Source organism: Condylura cristata, unplaced genomic scaffold (genome assembly GCF_000260355.1).
Source record: "Condylura cristata isolate star-nosed mole 26May11 unplaced genomic scaffold, ConCri1.0 scaffold00014, whole genome shotgun sequence".
Taxonomy (NCBI): domain Eukaryota; kingdom Metazoa; phylum Chordata; class Mammalia; order Eulipotyphla; family Talpidae; genus Condylura; species Condylura cristata.
In genome coordinates this window covers 26,193,956-26,214,196 of record NW_004567115.1, presented here as the reverse complement: position 1 = coordinate 26,214,196, position 20,241 = coordinate 26,193,956, and the positions used below count along the sequence as shown (strand labels likewise).

At 47.9% G+C, this 20,241-nt stretch overlaps 1 protein-coding gene across 1 annotated transcript in view; it reads right to left on the bottom strand.

Annotated features, from left to right (window-relative positions):
• Positions 1-12,495: 12,495 nt before the first annotated feature.
• AGPAT6 (1-acylglycerol-3-phosphate O-acyltransferase 6) overlaps positions 12,496-20,241 on the bottom strand; it is a 37,727-nt gene continuing 29,981 nt past the window's right edge. The window contains exon 13 of the mRNA XM_004682268.2: positions 12,496-16,253. Within this exon, the coding sequence (XP_004682325.1) occupies positions 16,145-16,253 (109 nt within the window). The 3' untranslated portion in view covers positions 12,496-16,144. The remainder of the gene's footprint in view (positions 16,254-20,241) is intronic.

The following is a 20,241-nucleotide window of genomic DNA, read 5'->3' as shown; positions in this document are numbered from 1 at the left end:
TGCGCCCTGGCCTGGCCTGGCACCTCTGTGCGCCCTGGCCTGGCACCTCTGTGCGCCCTGGCCTGGCCTGGCACCTCTGTGCGCCCTGGCCTGGCCCTGCCAACTCTGCAGACTCCCACGTGCACAGGTAGATGGAAATGACGAGGTCTCCTGTCAGGAAGCTGGCTTTGGGGTCGCAGGCTTGCCACCTTCATTTGGCTGTAGGGGCCTCCTCCTTGGAGCAAGGGGAGGGCAAGGGACTCCCCTCTGCTCTGGGAGTTGGAGGTTAGGATGCTGGGCCAAGGCTGCTACCGGCCAGCTGCAGAAGAAGAGATGGCATGTGCAGGGAGCACCCCACACGCCAGCCGAGGCATGTGCATAACCCGGGCTTCAGGGAATCCACCAGGGGGAGGGAGGCGGGTCCCAGCACCCAGGAAACACCCCGGTTTCCCAAACTCCAGAGAGAAGAGATGCTCCCGTGCCTCCTAGCCCCACTGCCCTGGGGGAAGACAGGAAAAGAGGAGGAGAAGCACCTACTGCCTGGGAACGAGGGAGGCTGTAGGCGAGGCAGAGAAAACCCTGGCAGAGAGGAGCATCCAGATGAGGAGGGAGGGATGGCAGGACCAGGATAGCCAGGGACCTGGCACCCCGCTCCTCCCCTGTGCTTCCCACACAGGAAGGGAGAGGCCCCGGCAGGGAAGGGTTATGCGGAGGGCTTGCATGGAACCCACAGCTCTTCCTTTCCTCGGACCACCCTTCTGCTTGGCCCAGGAGCTGGTGCTGCAGGGGCCATTAGGCAATAGGGTGGTGGTCTTCACCCCACTGATTCTGCACTTCAAGCAGAAGGGGAGGGCTGGGGCAGGGGGAGGTGGGAGGGGGCTGGCTGTGGAGGAATGCAGCCCAACAGGGACCAAGTGTTTGCCCATCTTCACTGGCTTTTAAAATTAAAGAGTGAAAATAAAAGTCCCAGAAACTTCCCCATGGTTCATGTGTTTCTGTGAAACTGGCCATGGCATCCTGCTGTGCCGGCTGCAGCCCGCAGGCTCTGCTCCCGGAGGTGTGGAAGTCAGCAAACCCCTGCTGGCCTTGGAGAATATCCAAATCTCCTTGGTAAAGCAGGCACTGGCCGGGGTGCAAGGAAACCCTGAAGAACTTTAGGGGGGGCCTGGTCTCTGGGAATGCATAGCCTCTTGGGGGACAGGACATAATCTGTTTGGGAAACGTCCATCAGGAAAGAAAATAGGGAGAGAATGAAGCAGCAGCTATAACTGGATACATTACTACTCTCACACCGAAGGCCTGGACTGTGTCCCTTGACCCCATAAGAAGCCTAGGAGGCAGGCATTCTTGCTGCATGGAAGAGAAAATTGAAGCTCAGAAAGTTCCTAAACCAAGTCACAAACGTGGGATGAGGCAACTTCAGAGCAGATTCCAAGATCCTCGTGTCCACCGTGCAGTGAGAGGCTGGGGGCTCTGCCGTGAACCCTCGGGGCACATCCAGGGGGCAGAGGCAGTTGTGAGCCATCTGCCCCGCTCCTGTCCCGACAGAGCCGCCCGCCTGTCCCTTGGCCCCTGGAGCAGGAGAATCTGGCTGGTAGAGTTGGTATCGTGGAAGGAGGGTGGCACAAACATTCCTTTCTGAAATGGAGGCATCCAACTTCCACAGTAACCACAGTGGGCTCAGAGGACGGGGTGGTGGGGTGGGAGTGTGCCAGGAATATGTAGGATGCTTTTAAGCCATAAACCCTAATTCCTCTGTGAGACTCACATGCAGTCCCTCCCCTCATAAAGTGGAAGGAAATAAGAAGCCATCCTTTAAAACGGAGCTTGTCCTGCGTTTTCTCCTGGCACCAAGCTAAGAGGCGCCTTTGCAGACTTGGGTGTCCTGAGTGGACCCTGCAGTTGCAACATCTCTGTGGGCCCTGGGAGCCAGGGAGGCATAATCTTTCCTGATCTCTGTGAGAAGAGCCTGAACCAGAGGCAGCTGCCAACATAACCCAGGTGTGGTCGTGAAGCAAGTGTGGAGCAGAAGTCAGTGGCCTCGCTTCCCCCCAATGTGGTGTTACAGCTTTGCTTTCTTCTTAAGCATATTCAGATCCTAACCACCCTGCTGTCGCTATACTTCTTGCATGTCTGTTCCAAGTCACTGGAGGTCTGTATGAAATCAAACCTGGGGTAAATTTCCCAGGAAACACTTGCTTAGCCAAACAAAACTCCTTCACTCTCAATGTCCTGGGCTACCTGCCACTGAGACTCACTCTGGCACAAAGCCTCCAGCCTTCCCAGCCATCCCTTGGGCCTCTCTCCTGGGCCTCTGTGTGGCCTGAGTCACCATCTCACTCATTGTCCCACTGAGGCCAACATGAGGGACTCCATGTGGAATTCGAAAGGGACTCACAGGTGTGACGCCCAGATTCCTAACAGGTAATTCGGGGTAGGTCTCACCCTCTGCCTATGCGTCTGTGCATGGCTATAGACCACAGCTCAGACATTTTAGGAATGAGACAGGGGGAACAACTAGGTTTTATCTTCCCAAGTCCTGTTCTGACAGGCAAAAGCTCAGATGGCGGCACACATTGTGCACAACCCTGCTGTTGTGGCTCCCAGTGTTGCAAGGATGTGGGGTACATACCCGCCGAGGCAGGGATGAAGACAGGAATGGCGACTGTATCTCACTGGTTCAAAGTGGCCAAATCCTGATCACAACAATCAAAAGCGAGCAGGGCACTGAAATCCTCTTCTGCTAACCCCCGTCATATCTGGGTCACACCTAGGGTTTGAGCTCAGAAGTCAGCAAACTTGAGTCCCTGCCTGCAGTGTGGCATCAGGAAACATATATAGTTAGAACTGGGCTCAAGCCCTGGCTTCAACACTTTCTGGGGCCTTGGGTGAGTTATTAAAGCTCTGAGCCTCAGTTTACTCACCTGAAAGACAGGATGAATTACACAGGTCTTGCAGGATCTCTGCAAGCTTAAAGCACTGTGCAAAAAAAATCCAGCCTACATGGACAGACAACCCAAAACTATCTACTATGTCATTCAGAGGGCTTTGGGGCTTGACCATCATGAGTCTGAATTGGCTGCCGCCAAGCAGGATCTAGGTGATTTTGAGCATGAGGGTTAACTTCTGGAAATCCAGTTACTCAAGTGTAATGTGAGCCTGATACCCTGTCTATAAGCCTGAATAAGAAGATGAAAGGAGAGCATGTGCAATGCCCAGGTTGACCTGGCACTCACTCTCCTTCCTCCTCAAGGCTACCAGTCAGTGGGATAGTTGGTGCTATCATTGTTCCCATGGATCAAGGGGGCCCAAACTACCGAGCCTTCCCCGGCAAGTATTCAGTAAGCCAGTGTGCCCGCTGCTGTCTGGAAGGTGGAAGGACCCTGTGTGACCAATTTAATTGGTCAGAGTGTCTGGACTGTGAGTTGGGGGTTAAACTAGATGCCCAGGGCTGACTTGAGTTTGTACATGTGTTTCTTCTGGGATAGGACAGACTTTTATAGAAACTACACCTGGACTTTAGGCAAGGCAAGCATAGCGCCATGAGTGATCCTCACCACTTCCCTGGCACCTCCTAACACCTGGGCTCCACCGGTCACACCACCTGCCTGGCACTTGAGTCCTTGGGTCCAGGCATCTGCTCTGGATCTGTGATGCTCTCGGACACCAGGTAAGTACTGGCTCCAGCAGCCTAACCAGGGAACTGCAGACATGTAGATGCTCAAGTCGCCACTAGGAACTCCAGAAGGGGAATCTGAATTTTTGTTTTTTTTAAAGAACTGGGGTACAGGCCAGAGGTGCAGGGGCGGCGAGAGGATTCACCATAGACAGAGTGGGGAGCAGAACAGGTAGATTGATGAAGTACACTGCTGAGGGGAACAGCGGGCAGGTCAGGAGAGGTCTGCTGCGCCATGTGGATCACCTCCGGGAAGGCAGGGATTGAACTCACGCGGAAGTGGCTTTAGCTTCTTAGTGCTGTGCTTTAGCCCACTGTGCCACCAGGGAGGGCCAAAGGAATCTGCATTTAAAAAAAAAGATTTATTTATTCATACAAGAACTGGGGTACAGGCCAGAAGGGCAGTGAGTGCGTTCACTAGAGACAGAGTGGGGAGCAAAACAGGCAGATGTACTGAAATACACTGCTGAGGGGAGCAGTGGGCAGGTCAGGAGAGGTCTGCCATGCCATGTGGGTTATTCCCCGGGCAGGCAGGGATTGAACTCACGCGGAAGTGGCTTTAGCTTCTTAGTGCTGTGCTTTAGCCCACTGTGCCACCAGGGAGGGCCAAAGGAATCTGCATTTAAAAAAAAAGATTTATTTATTCATACAAGAACTGGGGTACAGGCCAGAAGGGCAGTGAGTGCGTTCACTAGAGACAGAGTGGGGAGCAAAACAGGCAGATGTACTGAAATACACTGCTGAGGGGAGCATTGGGCAAGACAAGAGAGGTCTTCTGTGCTCTGTGGGCAGCTTCCTGGCCGGGTATAGAACTCGTGCAGCAATAGCTGGTGATAGCTTGATAGCACTGAGATGTTCACCACTGTGCCACCAGAAGGCCCCAGAAAGGAGTCCTTTTTTTTTTTTTTTTAATTTAAAAGATTTGTTTATTTGTGCATATAGAACTGCGGTACAGCCTACAGGCCAGAGGTGCAGGGGTGGTGAGAGTATTTACCAGAGACAGAGTGGGGAGCAGAACAGGCAGAGAGACAAATTTCACTTTGCTGAGGGGAGCAGCGGGAGAGACAGGAGAGGTCTGTCGTGCCATGTGGGTCAGCTCCGGGGCGGGGATTGAACTCACACTGAAATGTCTGTGACTAGCTTACAGTGTTGCATCCTTACTCCTTGCGCCACCAGGGAGGGCCCAAGAGGAGTTCCTTTCAAAGGCTTTATTTATTTCCACTCGTTCATCTCCCAACAGCTATGATATTTAGTGTTCCCGATTTGCAGGTGAGGAGGCTGAAGTAGAAAAATGAGCTATCATCCTCAAGTCCTCCCTGCCCTGCCCCGCCCCGCCCCCACCACCACACTGCTCTGTCTCGTGACCACTTCTACTACCACGTCTGCTGTTCCTTCCTGCTAAGGTTATTAAACATTCACTAGCCATGCACTGGTCTAGGGCTCTCCTTATTTCACTTTATTTTTAAAAGCTCCCAACAAAATAAGCACTATAATTACACCCATGTTAAGCCCAGCACACTGGAACACAGAGAAGTTAAATCTGCCTTGGGTCACACAGCTTAACCCAGAGTCAGACTGGGTTAACTCCAAAGTTCCCACTAACCATAAAGGGGCAAAGAGAAGACATCTGGGCTGTCAACTGTTTAAAGAGAGAATTTGGGTTAAATGTGTTACAAATTAAAATCTGTGCAGCCCACCCTTAAGATCGACTGATTGCCTGGTGCTGTGCTTGCCGCTGCGGGTACAAACTCAGGACAAGCTCACAGCATCTGGAGGCTCACGGTCCAGAAGGAGACAGACTTCCAGGAAAGCAAGGTTTTGCCTGGCTATCGCACTGTGAGGCCTCTCTGTGAGGAGATCAGAGAGACCCATGGGAGACAGAGGTTAAGAAAAAAGGAGAATTGAGTGACCATGTCCATTTACAAAAATGCAATTCACAATGGATCCATTCAACAGCATGTCTCATCGAAAGACAAAAGCCTCTAACATGTAAGAAGCTCCAGACTAAAGGGAGATTTTGCCGATAAGAACCACAGTCTCTCCAGCCAAACTTAGAATTTATAGCTTGAATGGAAAGCGGTGACCCACTCCCCACGTGAAAAGATATCTATGCACTTCTTCATTATTTCATTTGATTCTTAGACCGACCCTCCGATTTTGTTCCCCATTTGCATGTGTGGAAACTGAGGCGTGGCGTGTGGAGGAGAGCTCTCCAAAGTCAAGGCTCTGGTACATGTGAGGTCTGGGGTGAACGCCCTTATGCTCCAAATTTAAGTCCAAGGTTGTTTGTGCTGCCCAGGTGTGGAGACCCTGAAGTTCCTCCACTCGCAACAGGACAGGTCAGTCCTCCAGTTCCGGGCCCTTCCCAGTATTCCACTCAAGCAGGCGGGCTGTGGCCCCAGAATGGGCCGGGCTAACGAGTGGCCGGAACACTGAGTGGGAACAGTCTAGGCAAATAGTGATTTTAAAAGACCAACTGGATTTCAGTCTGGAGGTTTTGAGACTCCCCGCCCACTTCCGAGCTGTTCCCCATGACCTTCATTTCTAAGGCTTTCCCTTCCTGCCCAGATGACTAAGACTTGATTTGAGCTGTCGGAGAAGGGAGCAGGGTGGAGGCAAGGCCACCAAGGGGCTGGGTGGCCTCCGTGGGAAAGGGAGAGATTGGGAGGACATTGGTTTCCTCTGGCCACTTGTTCTAACCTCACGGCCGTGGGAAGCTCTAGCACAATCAAACTTCCAAGGGCTCTTGGGAGAGAACCAGCCTCCTAAACCACTGCCACCGTGTTCTGGGAGAGAGAGCAACATTGGTCTGGCAGTTGTAGGCCTGCCTTTTGCTTGACTATCACCTGCCACGGTGGCACAGCCAAGCGGCAGGCTGCCTGTGAGATCCAGGGCTTTGCTGTGGGTCTTCCACTCTGACTTTCCTACAGAGAAACAGCCCTGGTACCATTTTTGATCCTGTGTGTGTGTGTGTGTGTGTGTGTGTGTGTGTGTGTGTTGTGGCTGGGGTAGGGGAGGTGAACAAGCCTGGAGGAGTGACAGTCCTGAGCCAATCTGTGAGTGCCCCTTCTCCTCTCTGGTCTTGTGGTGGCTCGGTCAAGGGGAGACCTGAGGCTCCATTCCAGACAATGAATGAAGAACCAGCGTGTTCTCAGAAGCACCCTACCTTCCCACCTAGACCTGGTTTTTTGGCTGCTGCGGCCTTCTTGGCTCTGTGAGGGGGCAGTGCCTGAGAAAGAAGCCTGCTAAAGAAAGAAGATCTGGGACACGGAGGGATTGGTAATGTAATCCCAGGCCAGAGCTCAGCCCTGCTTGCTCCACCCCAAGACTTCTCAGGAGACTGACTGTAATACCCCTTTTCTTGAGTCTGGTTGAGCTGACTATAACTTATAATGGAAACACTAAGATGGTGAAAAACAATTCTTGTCCATTCTGTTGTTGGCTTGCCAGCTGGCCTGCCACTCCAGCACACGTGGGACGGAAGAAGGGAGTTTCCAGCCTTCCTTCCCTGAAAGCTGGCTCCCTCCCTCTCGTCCTTCTCCAGCTCCGCTTTTGACTCTGGGGATTCTATTGTAACAGACCAGCCTTAATGACATAAAAGGGCTGGACATTCCCGACGTGTTTGATGAGCTCTGAGTCTTGGTCAAATGCCCGATGAGACAGTGCTGAGCTCTTGAGATCCTTGGAGGGTCTGCCGATTCAGGTAGCCATTGCAGACAGGGCCAAAGGGACCTCAAGAGATAGTCAGTGGGTTTGGAACAGCCTCGGACTGGAGCAAGTCCACCCCCTGGAGTCTGTCCCCCTGCCTGAGCTGTTCAGGGAAGAGTGAAACGCTCGGGCTTTCCTGGGTTTCCACTGTGCTGAAACTACAACCACAAAGTAGCAGCTGCCCCCTCCACCCTTGTTACATCCAGGCAGGTGCCTGGGGAGCTTGCCCTAAGGTCACAAGCATCCTTGCTTGTCCTGAAGCTCCCTCCGCTGCCTCTGTCCTCTCCCCCCAAACCCTGCTCCATTCCCTCCAATACTGTTGTCCCCCTTAGAGAATTGAACCAAAGCTTATCCTTTCTTGGCCACAGACTTGGGGTAAAAGTAGGAGGTAGGACCTAGGGAACACAGGTAGGAGGAGAGTGTCAGGCATAGGCAGGGGAGAGGGTGGCTGACTCCAGACCCCAGGAGACTGTGGAGGTCTCCTTGACAGTAACAACCCATGCACGGGACCGCATGGCTCATATCCTTTAGCCAAAAATTCTTTGAGTCTGCTTGTCCCAGGGGAAGGCCCCTGTACCCGAAGAGACACACGTGACAATGCAGGAAGAGGCAGGGGAGGCTTTTTTCCTTGTCCAGCAGTTTGCCCACCTCTTCCCTATAGTCAGCCCAGCAGGCACGCATTCAAAAGCCCCTCATTAGGCCTCTCTTAGCAGGCAAACAAATACCATTAATCTTGGTAAAGTGAGTGAAAGCACATTCACCTGTCCAAGCAGGAGAATTAATGTTATGTCAATAGGAAATTCGTGTTTACCTCTGGTCTTGACATCTTTCCCTTCCTACAAAAAGGCCAGGGCAGACCAGCCCAGATGCAGGGACACAGAGGGGAGAAAAAAAAGAAAAATGCCATGCCTCCCCTGGTCCCCACCACGTGTGGGGTTGTGGGGACCAGTTGGCAACAGACATTCTGCTGAGAGCAAGCTCCTGGGTGTGGAAGGGATGAGGCCAGAGACGACAACTGAGCCTGGGTCAGGGTTACGGGACTGTGGACAAAGGGAGACATGCGACCCACCCGCCATCGCGGATACTCGGAGGTGACCAGTTCCCCTCTCCCATGCACGTAGCCATGGGCACTGATGCCCAGCACACCTGCAGGGAGCTGTAAGGCAGGGTGGGGAAATGTTAACTATTCAAAGAACCATGTTTACTGAGCCAGGCATTCTGTGTGGTGACCGACAAGTGGTCCTTAAAATCCTACAAAAAAAGGCATTCTGCTTCTCAGATCAAGATGCCACAGTGCTAAAAAAAATTCAGTAAGTTAGCCATACCCAGGGGGACGTGGATTCGAGCTCAGGTCTGCTGCATAGACGCATAAGCCGTGTTTCCCCCCATAATCATCACACATGCCCTTCCGCACCAAGAAGTGATTCTTCCTGACCTGATGACCACAGCATGAGAGGTCAAGTGTAAACACAGGACCGCTGAAAAAACACTTCTGGTCAGTCCACTCCCCCAGCCCCTTCGGAATGCCTCACTGTGGGAGGGTCAGGGAGAGGCTGGGCTGGGCTGGCCACTTTGAGTGTGTTAGGGTGTGTGCGTGCCTGTGTGCCCAGGAAAAGAAATCAAACTGGCTGATAAGACCTCCCGTTTCCAGAGCAAAGCACCAATTAAACACAAGGCAGATGTGAGCAAATAAAGCTGTGGCGTCCAGAGAGGAAATCAATACTAGATTATATGTCCTGGCCCAATCATATACCAATTAATACAGCGTGGGTGGGACTGGGTGCGGAGAGCAGATAAGCCCTGGTGCCAGCAAGCAGGCTGAATGCCCCCCAGCCCTTCTTCCTCACAATGGGGGCTCACATCCCAGACTTTTGCAGTCCTGATCCTACAGAACTGTGCCCAGAGTCTGGGAGAGGAGGTGCTGTGTAGAGGAGAAGTGAGAGGGAAGAGAATAAAAACAGTTCCCCTCAGTTAGGTTAGCAGCTCTGAAAGGAAAGAAGGGCAAAGCCAGAGATGCTTTGGGAGATGGTACCCAGCAGGAAGGCACAGCTGCCCAGACCATGCAGGCAGGCGGCTTGACATGTAATTAGCCTCAGAAAAATGAAACAGAAAAACAGGTAAAAATGGGAAAGCTGGACATTTTTAGCCATAAGAAATGATATTGGAAGCCCCTGGTTATTCCGTCCATGGTCTTTTTAGTTCAGATGGTATAGCCAGTTAACAAATAATTTCACAAGGGGTGATAAAAGACAAATGGCAAGGGTTTGCAGCAACAGGACCTGGTAACTATGGGGGAAGGATTGTCTAGAACATTCCATGGAAGGATTGTCACAGAGGCGCCAGGGATTAGGCAGTGTGACACAGTCACCTGCCAACAGTTTGCTGAGTTCAGCCAGCCCCCTGCCCTGGGGCGGCGGCTTTGGTGTCATCAGAAGGACAAGTCAGAAGTGCCAATATCCCAGGGAGAGGAAATCTGGCTGTGGGCTTGGTGCCTGGTGGCGAGGACAGTTTCAGACCGTAAAGTCCTGTCCTTGTGGGGGTCAGGACACATGATCTGGAGCAAGCTCATCTTTCCACAGATATTCCCAGTGCTTTTGTAGAAAGGAGACCCAAGGTGCAGGAAGCAGAGAATAAAGTGTAAGGAAGCGTGGCTAATCCATGCTGAGAAGGGTACCTATTCCCGTTCTGACCTCAGGAAGCCCCTCTGGCCAAAGACTTTGCTGTCCCTACGGTGCTCCTAGCTGTGAGTCCCAGAGGCAGAAGCTCTTTTTGAGTGGAAGTTCTGTGGGCCAAGCACTGTTGCATGCCAAAGAAAAACGAAATTTGCTAGCCGAATATTTTTTAGACATTTTGCAAGATGCACGGCCTCCCTGACAATTTTTAATGTACTAACTGCCTGGTCCAGTGAGCTGATTAATTGGTGCTAGAGAGATCAATAAAAAACAGAAAATTAAAACAATTTTAAAGTGATTAAGTAGTTTAACACCTGTCTCCCGTCACGTCAGCGCAGGAAGAAAAATAAAGCAGGTGTCGAAGGGGCCTCCTGAAGCAAGAGAAAACAGCGCCTGCCTCGGAGAGATGACAAATCACAGCTGGTGGATCAATCTGAGTGCAAGAGTCCTTCCCTGGCCCACTGCAGCAGCAGAGCAGGGACCAGGGACCTCCAAGTCTGGCCACTTCCCCCTAGTGCCCTGCCAGGAAGAAACAGTCTGTCTACGTTGAAGAGGGCAGGAGGGCGTAAGGGGCCCTCTGAGCCTGGTTGGAACCCTGGATGGGGTCGCGTGGGAAGGCATCGTCTAACCTTCTTCTGACTTCACGTCCAGCCAGAGTTCATCCATGTGGAGGCTTCCAATACAATCAAGCTGCATTTGGGGAGTCATCAGGTCAAGAAAAGGAAGTGTACTGTCACAGTTCTCGAGGGCTACCGATCATCTTTCTGGGAGCTTCGGGCTCTATTCCCCAGATACAGAGCCTCCCAGGTGCATTGCCTGCCTGGCTCTGGCTGCCTAGCTACCCTACAGGCAGTGCAGGTACCTGCTGGGGACAGCCCAAATGGCCCTGTAGCTCCTTTGTGCTAACGTCACACTCCTTGTCCACTCCCAGAAGCTGAAATGGCAGCTGCCCAGCAAGACTCCTCCATCGTTTCATGTATTTTGACTCAAATCACCAGAAGTAAAGTGTCAGCATGTAGAAAACCCCAAGATGATCTTCGCCAGCTGCCAGGCACTTTCCCACTACCTCCAAGTCCTAACACAGTGGAATGATGTGAAGTTTGTGAAATATTGCACAAACCTATTTTACTTGAAACTGGGCTTGAATTTTACACATATAAAATGCAAATAATTTTAATGTTATCATGTTCTAGAAAACTGTACACATACAGTCCTGTGGCTTCTCTGCCTGAGTACAGCATTACATAATCATAATAGGGTGGGGGTGAGGGTAGGTTCCTGCCTTCCATACAATCTTCAGCTCCTGCAAGGGGAGGCCAGGACCTTTGAGCAACTTCGTGCACACGGGGCAGAAAGGTCATGCTCTTGACAACCTCTGTTCATACTCACCTGCTCAGCTGAACATCACGTTTGTTTCCTGTTCTCCAGCAAACTGTTCAACTTCAAGGTCCTTGGGGCAAAAGCTTTCATCCCCGAAAACAGGAGAGAAAAAGAACTCCAAGCAACAAAAAATAAACCTGCAGCAAGCTTGAAACACTAACACTTGAAAACACTATAAAATGTGATTTAAATATTTTAACAACATAAAATATTTCAAAACATTAAAGCCCCCTGCTGAACTCAGCGGCACCCCCTCCCTAAAATCCGTTAACCAATCGCACTAAATACGAGCAGCGAGGAAGTCGCGGCTTCCTGGCACAAGGAGAGTGTCCTGGAGCTCCACTCATTAGTTTGAATAAAAACATTTGGCAAGCTGGACTTTTCCCCTTTCCCGTAACTTTCCTCTGGGCTGGGAATTCTGGTTCTATAATTAGTGGTTGGGCCATTCTATATACATCTTTGGGGCTGTATTAATCCCAATGAAAAGGGTCCAATTACAACAAATTCTATGGCAGTGATAATTTCACAAAAAAATGTCCAATCTTCAGCTATTGGCCCAGTTTTTAAAATAATCCAGTCAGATCTCCACATCTGCACCATCTCTTGACATTCCTGCCACCAGATGTGACCTGAAGGCCCCACAGTCCCACTTTCTCATTCTCCCAAATGTTTGCCAAGGGTGTCTGCTCCAGGGTGCGCCTCTCAGCTGGGGGAGGGCCGAGCAGTGGGCCAGTCTACAGAGAGGCAAAGACCAGGCTACCCACAATGCCCTACCCAGGGGGCTGGCCGGGTACCTCACCGCTCATCTCAGCAGCAAGCACAAAGTTCTTGACACGGCGCCCTCAGGCCCTGCAGTTGCTCCCTGTAGAGTAAGCCTCAGACTGACGGAGATAAAGTTTCCCTGGGCCCAAGTTCCAAACTCGGCTGTTTTGTTTCTGTTAAAATGCAATTGTTTTTCTCTGGAGTGTGCAGTGACTGCTCAGCGTCAGGAAGATGTATGAAAACCTCCACTTCAATTCAGCATCCCTTTTCTCCCAGACAAACACGGTCGGATTTTAATAAATCAAAGAGCCACACTGTTTAATAAAAATTTATTGACTTACAAGTGATTATTTATCAAAAGACCATTAATAGCAGGTACTGAAATGATGTGTTACTGGGTGGTGCTGGGAGACTAATAGGAAATCAATGCAGCTGGCCGGCCGGAATGCATATGAGAAGCCCACCCCCCCGACAGCCAGCACAATTTCCCCAGCAAAATACACCAGACGCTACCCCTGGTGCAATGAAAAGTTCCCCCTTTTTATTTATCGTTTACAAATGAAATGATCAATACTTTTAATCTAGAGCAAAATTTATTAACTTTCCCATCGGAGAGAGACATATTGACTGAGGGGAGTGGGGGTGTTGGTGCAATGGAAGATGGATGGCTGGATGGTCGTCTCTTAACCTGTCCAAGAGTCAGTGTGCGTGCAGGCTGCCCTTCCAGCCCGGGTGTCCCAGGACACACAGGGCGGGCGCGACTGGAGAAATCGAGTCTGGCCACCCAAGAGGCACAGCAGGTGGAGAGGACCTCCCGACACAGTGAAACACTCATGCATCAGGCCACTGTGGGAAGCACGACCCCCCAGATCACTCAGTGTTTGGTCAATTCCAGGAAGAAATGGGCGGGATTTCTGGACCCAGAAGACTCCCACTGGACCCAGAAGAGAGTCAGTGCCCACCACCGCAAGGGCTCTGCCATTAAAGGCTGAAGCAGGATGGTGCCCAGACTTTCCCTGTCTAGTCTGGGCATTCAAGGCTCTGTGAAGCTCTCTGTTCACCTCCCATCAAGGCAATCACCTGACAGAGTGAAGAATCAAGTTCCAAAGTTGGTTCCACTAAATCACAAGTATGTCATCCCAGACTACTCCACCGAGCTTATCTTGCTGCGCTGACCTGGTTAGCAGTCTTTTAGTGAGTTTCCTTTTTCGGGAGAATTTTATTAGACTTAAGAAAGTTCCAATTAGTTAGGGAGCTGGAATGGGGTGAGTACTCCCCAAGATCCACATCAAAACCCCACACACACAAACATGGGGACGCTCCCTTGTATGTGGGACACCCTAAAGCGCAGTCTCTTTAGGTTCAGTGTTTTTCAGGAAGGAAATGGATTCAAACTGGCTTCTTTCTTAAGCCAGGTGACTTTACAGCCTAAAGCCAAAGTTTGAATAATGGGTTCTAAAATTACAGAAATTCCAAAACGGGCCTTAGAGATCATCAAGCCCAAGTCCTTTGTTATGGATCAGGAAAAAGACAGAAAAATAAAGCCAAACAGCAAATGAGTAGCAGGTTGGAGATGGGATCGGGAGCGGGCCAGTGCTCACTCCCCACGTGCCACCTGGCTTTGCTCCCCACCAGGCTGGACTACAGAAGCAGGTGTTCTCTTGTACTGTCCACACTTGTCCTTAGCCCTAGTGCTTTGATGTTGGACCATACGAGAACAACTCAATTTGTCCCAATTCAATTATCCTAACCCAAATATTCTAACAGGTAGCTTGAGACTATAAGGGACCCCAGTAAAAAGAATCAGTTTCATTAAGTCTTCATTCTGATAACAGGCACCGAGGAAACAACTTGAGACTTCTTTTTGGGAGGGTGTAATTCACTCCCTTTGCCTCACTTTAGAGTAGGGGAAGGCCATCATTTAATTTTCACACCCACTTCTTTACACAGCAGTGCTCCTAAACCAGGTTCTTGCAATATTCTGCTGTCAGCAGCAGACAGGCCTGTTGAAAAGAATGTGAGAAAACCAAAATACTTAAAAATAGCTATGAAAATCATGAAATAAACATCATAAACAAAGTTTTTTAAGAGAAGACAAAAGGGGAACTTGATCTTCAAGATCAGTTTTTAAAGAATTCTCCAGATGTCCCTTGAATACTTTAAATCTATCACCTCCATTGAAGGCTGAAAGCCACTCTTTAAACATTTTTAAGTTTATAGAAGGTTGCCCTTTAAAGTTTAATAATAGAGGTTTTAGGAGAAAAAATTTCTCATGGGTTAACAATGGCAGAAAAGAGGAAGTTGGAGGCTCTTAAGGAGGGGATGGAACAGGAGGGCAGTTGTGGGGAATTAGACTAAGGGTTAGGTAAGACAAAGTGCCACAGGTGAAGGGGTACAAGGGCAGGCCTTCGCTCCTACGCCCCCAAGATGCAGGTGAGGGCGGCCTTGGAAACCTGTCATTTACCATGGCTGCGTAAAACCCTGACAGGTGTTAAGACCGCGCTATGCTGGAAGAAGAGGGCAAGTGGAGGGGCAGACGGGTGGGGAATCGGCAGGGCGAGTTAATTCTGTTGATTCCAAAAACAAGAACTGCGGAGGCTGACTTGCTGCCACAGTGACTGTTGGTGGACAAAGGAGGCCCACAAGGCCTCCTTCTGCTTCTGTGGAAGCCCAAAGCAGATGCCCACGGTATACCAAATACCCACAGTCTCATCCCCCACGCAGGCTGGGTAGGAGTCTGCTCTTGCCTCACTCCCATATTCCTTATTGCTTCCCACCGTCTTCATGTCCAGAGGACCATCTTCTCCCACCTCAAAATAAGTTCCCCACCAAATACCTCTCATCTCCATGTCACCCGGCACAGAGCATCCCCGCACCCAGTGTACCGTAGGTTCTGAATCAACCACAGGGATATGCAAGCATCTGGTCCGAGTAGTTTACCTGCTTCTGAGCAATACTATTCCTCATTCCAGAAGTCAAGTAGATTCCTTCGAGGCCAAGGATAATGTGCAAGGTGGGGAATTACAACGTTGCTAAGAAACATCTTGCTTAGAGTTACATCCAGGGGAGAAAGAATGAAGGGGAAAAGCCCTCAACTCATTCACCATCAAAGACAATTTTATTTACTCACAAAACAAATCCAAAGCCCTGTGCGGCAGTGCTGACCTCAGACCTTATCCTGCCACATTTCATAAGCCTATACTTGTAACACTGAGCTTTACTTATCCTTCACTCATAGTAGCACTTAATCCCCACAACAACCCTGTGAGGTAGGTTTCACCACCCGTCCCCCTCCTGATCCAGGTTACAGATGGGGAAACTGAGGCACGTGTTAACAAAGAGCAAGTCACATGGGAGTTCAGGAATAGCACTGGAATCAATGAGGAACAACTCTGGGTTTCCACCACATGAGCTGCAGGTCCACTCTGCCTTGGGCACAGCCTGTGGGTAGCAGCACAAAAACTGGAAACTTCATTCTGCCGAAAGCCCCTGAAGATGACCATTTTCTGTTGGGTTGATGTTCAGGCTAAAGCAGCAAACCACCCGCCTCGGCAGTGCCTCTCTCCCGAGGGGTGGACCCTGGCCCAGCCAAGTCCTTGGCAGGTGGCCATCCATAACAGATTAACCGCCTAACAACCAAATGTGGAAACGTGGCTGATGTGTCCCAACCACTCAGCCCACACAGGTGGCGCCGACTTTAATGGCATTCCTCCAGCGGACTTATTGTGAAAGGAACAAGAAGGCCGCTCATCCTGGGCAGTGACACCCAATAGTGCTCACTTCAGTCAGCAAGCCCAGGGCCCTGGGTGGCTCTGAAGGAGCTGGGGTCCTGGATCCAGAGCAGCTGAAGAGTCTGGGTCTGGAAAGGATGCAGCAGTGGGGGTGGCAGCAATGACGGTGGTGACAGCTCCAGCGGTCTCTCCGCTCAGCATTCGGTGGAGGCTCCAGCCAGCACAAGGCGCGGGCTTCAGGACCGGCTCCTGTCCTCATGGTTCCCGACAATCATCTTGCTGTACAGCTTCTGCTGCTCCTCTTTGAATGTGTCCTTCACCTTCTCCCTCTTCAGACCACCGTCCCTGATAAGAGAAAATGGTGATAGTAACAAACAGCAGGTCCTATCTGCCTTTGCATCATAGGTGGGTGCACCCTGCTGCTCGAAAACCTGCCAAACAAATGCACTTGGTGCCCTAGACTCCTGGAATCCACCCCTTCTATCTAAAGGGGAGGGAGGGGTAACTGGAGGGAGGGAGTAATGTGGGGGGCAGTGGTGGTGATGATGTGCACAGGTTAACTGGGGGAGGGTGGAATAAATATTGTTTTAAAATGAACAGTAAGTAGTGTAAATAGATACATAAATAAACTAATTAATAAAAATGAAAAAAAGTACCTCACCCTGCCTTTGGGCCAGAACTCATTCCTAGTCAAGATACTAAGTAATTGCTTAATTCCACACTGGAGAGTTTCAAGTTCTTTCTGCTCTAATTCATCCTCACCTTAAACAAATAATGGACATTTTCTGGCATTATGGAAGGTTAGCCAAGCTTTAAGAAATACTGAGACATAATTTAGGTATCTGTAAAACTTATCTATAAAATTCCGACCTGGAGATTCTCCAAATTTATGCAAACAACAAATACAAAAAGAAATATAAGTTCTTACTTCTTTCATGCTCAAGGGGTGGTACTGTTAAGGAAATCTAAGTGAATTTCAGAGCAATGGCCTAACCACCTAGCATCTCCCTCCAACATCCCAAACAAATCTTGTTACCTTCAGTGACTAATGAAAATCCAAGCCCACACTGTGACTTCTGCTATATTTTTTGAGTGATGAAGGTGGTGATGGTGGATGAAGCTACTGTCACTGGAAAGATGTCACATTGTGAAATCTTGTATCTGCTATTATCTTTTAAAAGATACCCTCTTCCAAAAGTAGCCACACTTGTCTTTGTTTGGTCTTAGTGACAGGGAACACAGATAAGTGGTTAAACATTCAAATTCTTGAAACTGAGTTCAAAATTTGCTTCCAAGGAATAAACAAGACCCAAAGTTATATGGAAAAAGAATAAAAATAAGAGCAGAAAAAAACAAAATCCAAAGGACTATAAAAGATAATGAAACCAAGAGTTGATTCTTTAAGAAGAGTAACAAAATAGCAAAACAGAAAAACTCTAGCTAGGTTAACAAAAATTTAAAGAAGAGAAAAAAACATTAACAAACAGACTCACAGATGAAAGAAGAGACATTGCCACAGAAACAGAGATACAAAGGAACATTAGAAATTACTATGAACAATTAAATGCCATTAACTTTGATAACCTTGAAGAAAAAATTTCTAGGTCAATATAGTTTCCTAAGACGACACAAGGAAGAAAAGGAAGAGTTGAATAAGCTGATCACAACCATGGAAATTGAAACAGCAATAACAAATCTTCCCCCAAATAAAAGCTCAAGGCCAAAAGCCTTTAAAAATGAATTACATCAAACCATCCCATTCAAGTTATTTCTAAAAATTCAAGGAGAGAGAATGCTTCCTGATGCATTTTATGATGCCAAAACTACCTTAACTCCAAAATCAGATACAGACAGCACAAAAATTTATAGACCAATATCCCTGAAGAACAGTGATATGAAAATCTCCAAAAATACTAATAAATCAAATTCTACACTTTATCATACAAGGATTATAGATCATGATCAAATGGAATATATCCCTGGGATGCAGAGATAGTTTAATATAAATAATCAATATAATACATTATATCGGTATCATTATATAATACAGAGAAAGCATCTACTAAGATTCAGCACTCACTTATGATGAAAAGTGAACAAGATGGAAATAGAAGGAACCTACTTCAATATAATAAAGGCCATATATTACAAACCAACCGACAACGCAATACTTAATGGTGAAAAACTAAAAGTTCCCCTTTAAAATCAGAATCAAGGGCTCTCCCTGGTGGTGCAATGGGTTAAAGCACTGCATTATGAAGCTCTCGAAAGCCACTGCTGCACCAGTTCCATCCCCGGCCAGGGAGCTGACCCACATAGCAGCAGAACTCTTCTGACCCGTCCACTGCTCCCCTCAGCAGTGTACTTTGTCAATATATCTGTTCTGCTCCCCACTCTGTCTCAGGTGAATACTCTCAACGACCACACCTCTGGCCTGTACCCCATTTCTGTAAGCATAAGTAAATAAATCTTAAAAAAAAAAAAAAAGTCAGAATCAAGATAAGGATGTCCACAATTAAATAGATTGTCAAAATCACAATCTATTTAACATTAGAGGTAACAATAGGAAATAACTGGAATTCAAATTAGAAAAGAAGTGGTGAAACCATCAGTAGTTGCAGACAATGTATTATATATAGCAAACTCTAAAGACTCCACCAAAAAAGCTATTACAAAAGTAGATGAATACAGCAAAGTGACAGGTTACAAAGTCAACATTCACAAATCTGCAGTATTTTTGTATACAAACAACAAGCTAGAATAAAAAGAAATTAAGGAAAAGTTCCATTTGCAATCACTTCAAAGAGAACAAAATAATGCTGGAATTAACCAAAAAGGGGGCTAGAATTAACCAAAAAAGGAGAAGGACCTTTGAAGGATCGACAAGAACTTTGAGACTGAGTGGCATAAGTAAAGGAAAGATAGCCCATGCTCACAGATGAGGAGAATCAATATAATCAAAAGACTATACTACCTAAGATGATATACGAATTTAACACAATCCCCATCAAAATATCAATAATATCCTTTTAAAAAACTGAACAAAAAATATCGAAATTTATAAGGGATGCTTCAAACAACAAATATGATTATGTGAACACAGGAGAGAAATGGAGGTATTACATTAAGACTTTAAACAATATTATAAAGTAATAATACTAAAAACAATAAAGTATCAGCATCAAAACAAACAAATGCTGCAATGGAATAGAATCAAAAGCCCAGAAATAAATCCATATACATACCAATACTTAATTGATGTGATGACTAAAAAAAGTCAACCATAGAGTAGGGAAGTATTAGCACTGTTTAATGAATGGTGCTAGGAAAACTGGAAGGCCACATGCAAAAGAATGAAACTAGATCACTCGCTACTCCACACCCCAAAATTCTGTATGGATTAAAGAACTAAATTATAAGATCTGCAACAATAAAATAAGTATTAGAAAGTACCGGTGATATGTACCAGACATCAATGATAAAAATGTCTCTGGAGACTCAACTCCTATGGCAAGGGAAATAAAAACAAAAATAAATAATTGGGATTACAGCAAATTGAAAAGCTTTATGTAACAAAAGAAAAATGTAAGTAGGTTATAAACACAACCTACTGAATGGGAGAAAATATTTATACATACATAACTGTTGAGTGGCTAATATCTCAGATATATAAAAATATACAATAGAAAAAGACTGATGAGTGGCTAATATCTCAGATATATATAAAAAAAATACAACAATAGAAAAAGAACCCAATTAATAACTGGGCAGCAGATTTGTACAGACAATTCATCAAAGATATCCAGAAGTCCAATAGATACAGGGAAAAATGTTCATCATTATTCCCAATAAGAGAGTTACAGGTTAAAACCATACCTGTGGGCCTTCCCCTGTAGCACAACTATGAAGCTCTCCGCAGCTACTGCAGTATGAGATCGATCTCTGCCAGGAAGGTGACCCACATGGCGTAGCAAACCTCTCCTGACCCACCTGCTGCTCCCCTCAGCAGCATATTTCAGTGCATCTGCCTGTTCTGCTCCCCACTCTGTCTCTGGTGAATTCTCTCACCTACTGCACTTCTGGCTTATACTCTAGTTCTTGTATGTATAAATAAATAAGTAAATCTTTAAAACAAACAAACAAAAAAACACCTTTAAGAACAGCTCGTATTAAAAAGACCCCCAAAAACAAGTACTGGGAGGATGCAGAGAAAGAGAAACTTTATTACACTGCTGATGGGAATGTAAATTGGTGTAGCCATTATGGAGACAATCTGGATTCACCTTAAAAAGCTGAAAATGGCGCAGCGAGTTAAAGCACAGCACCAAGAAGC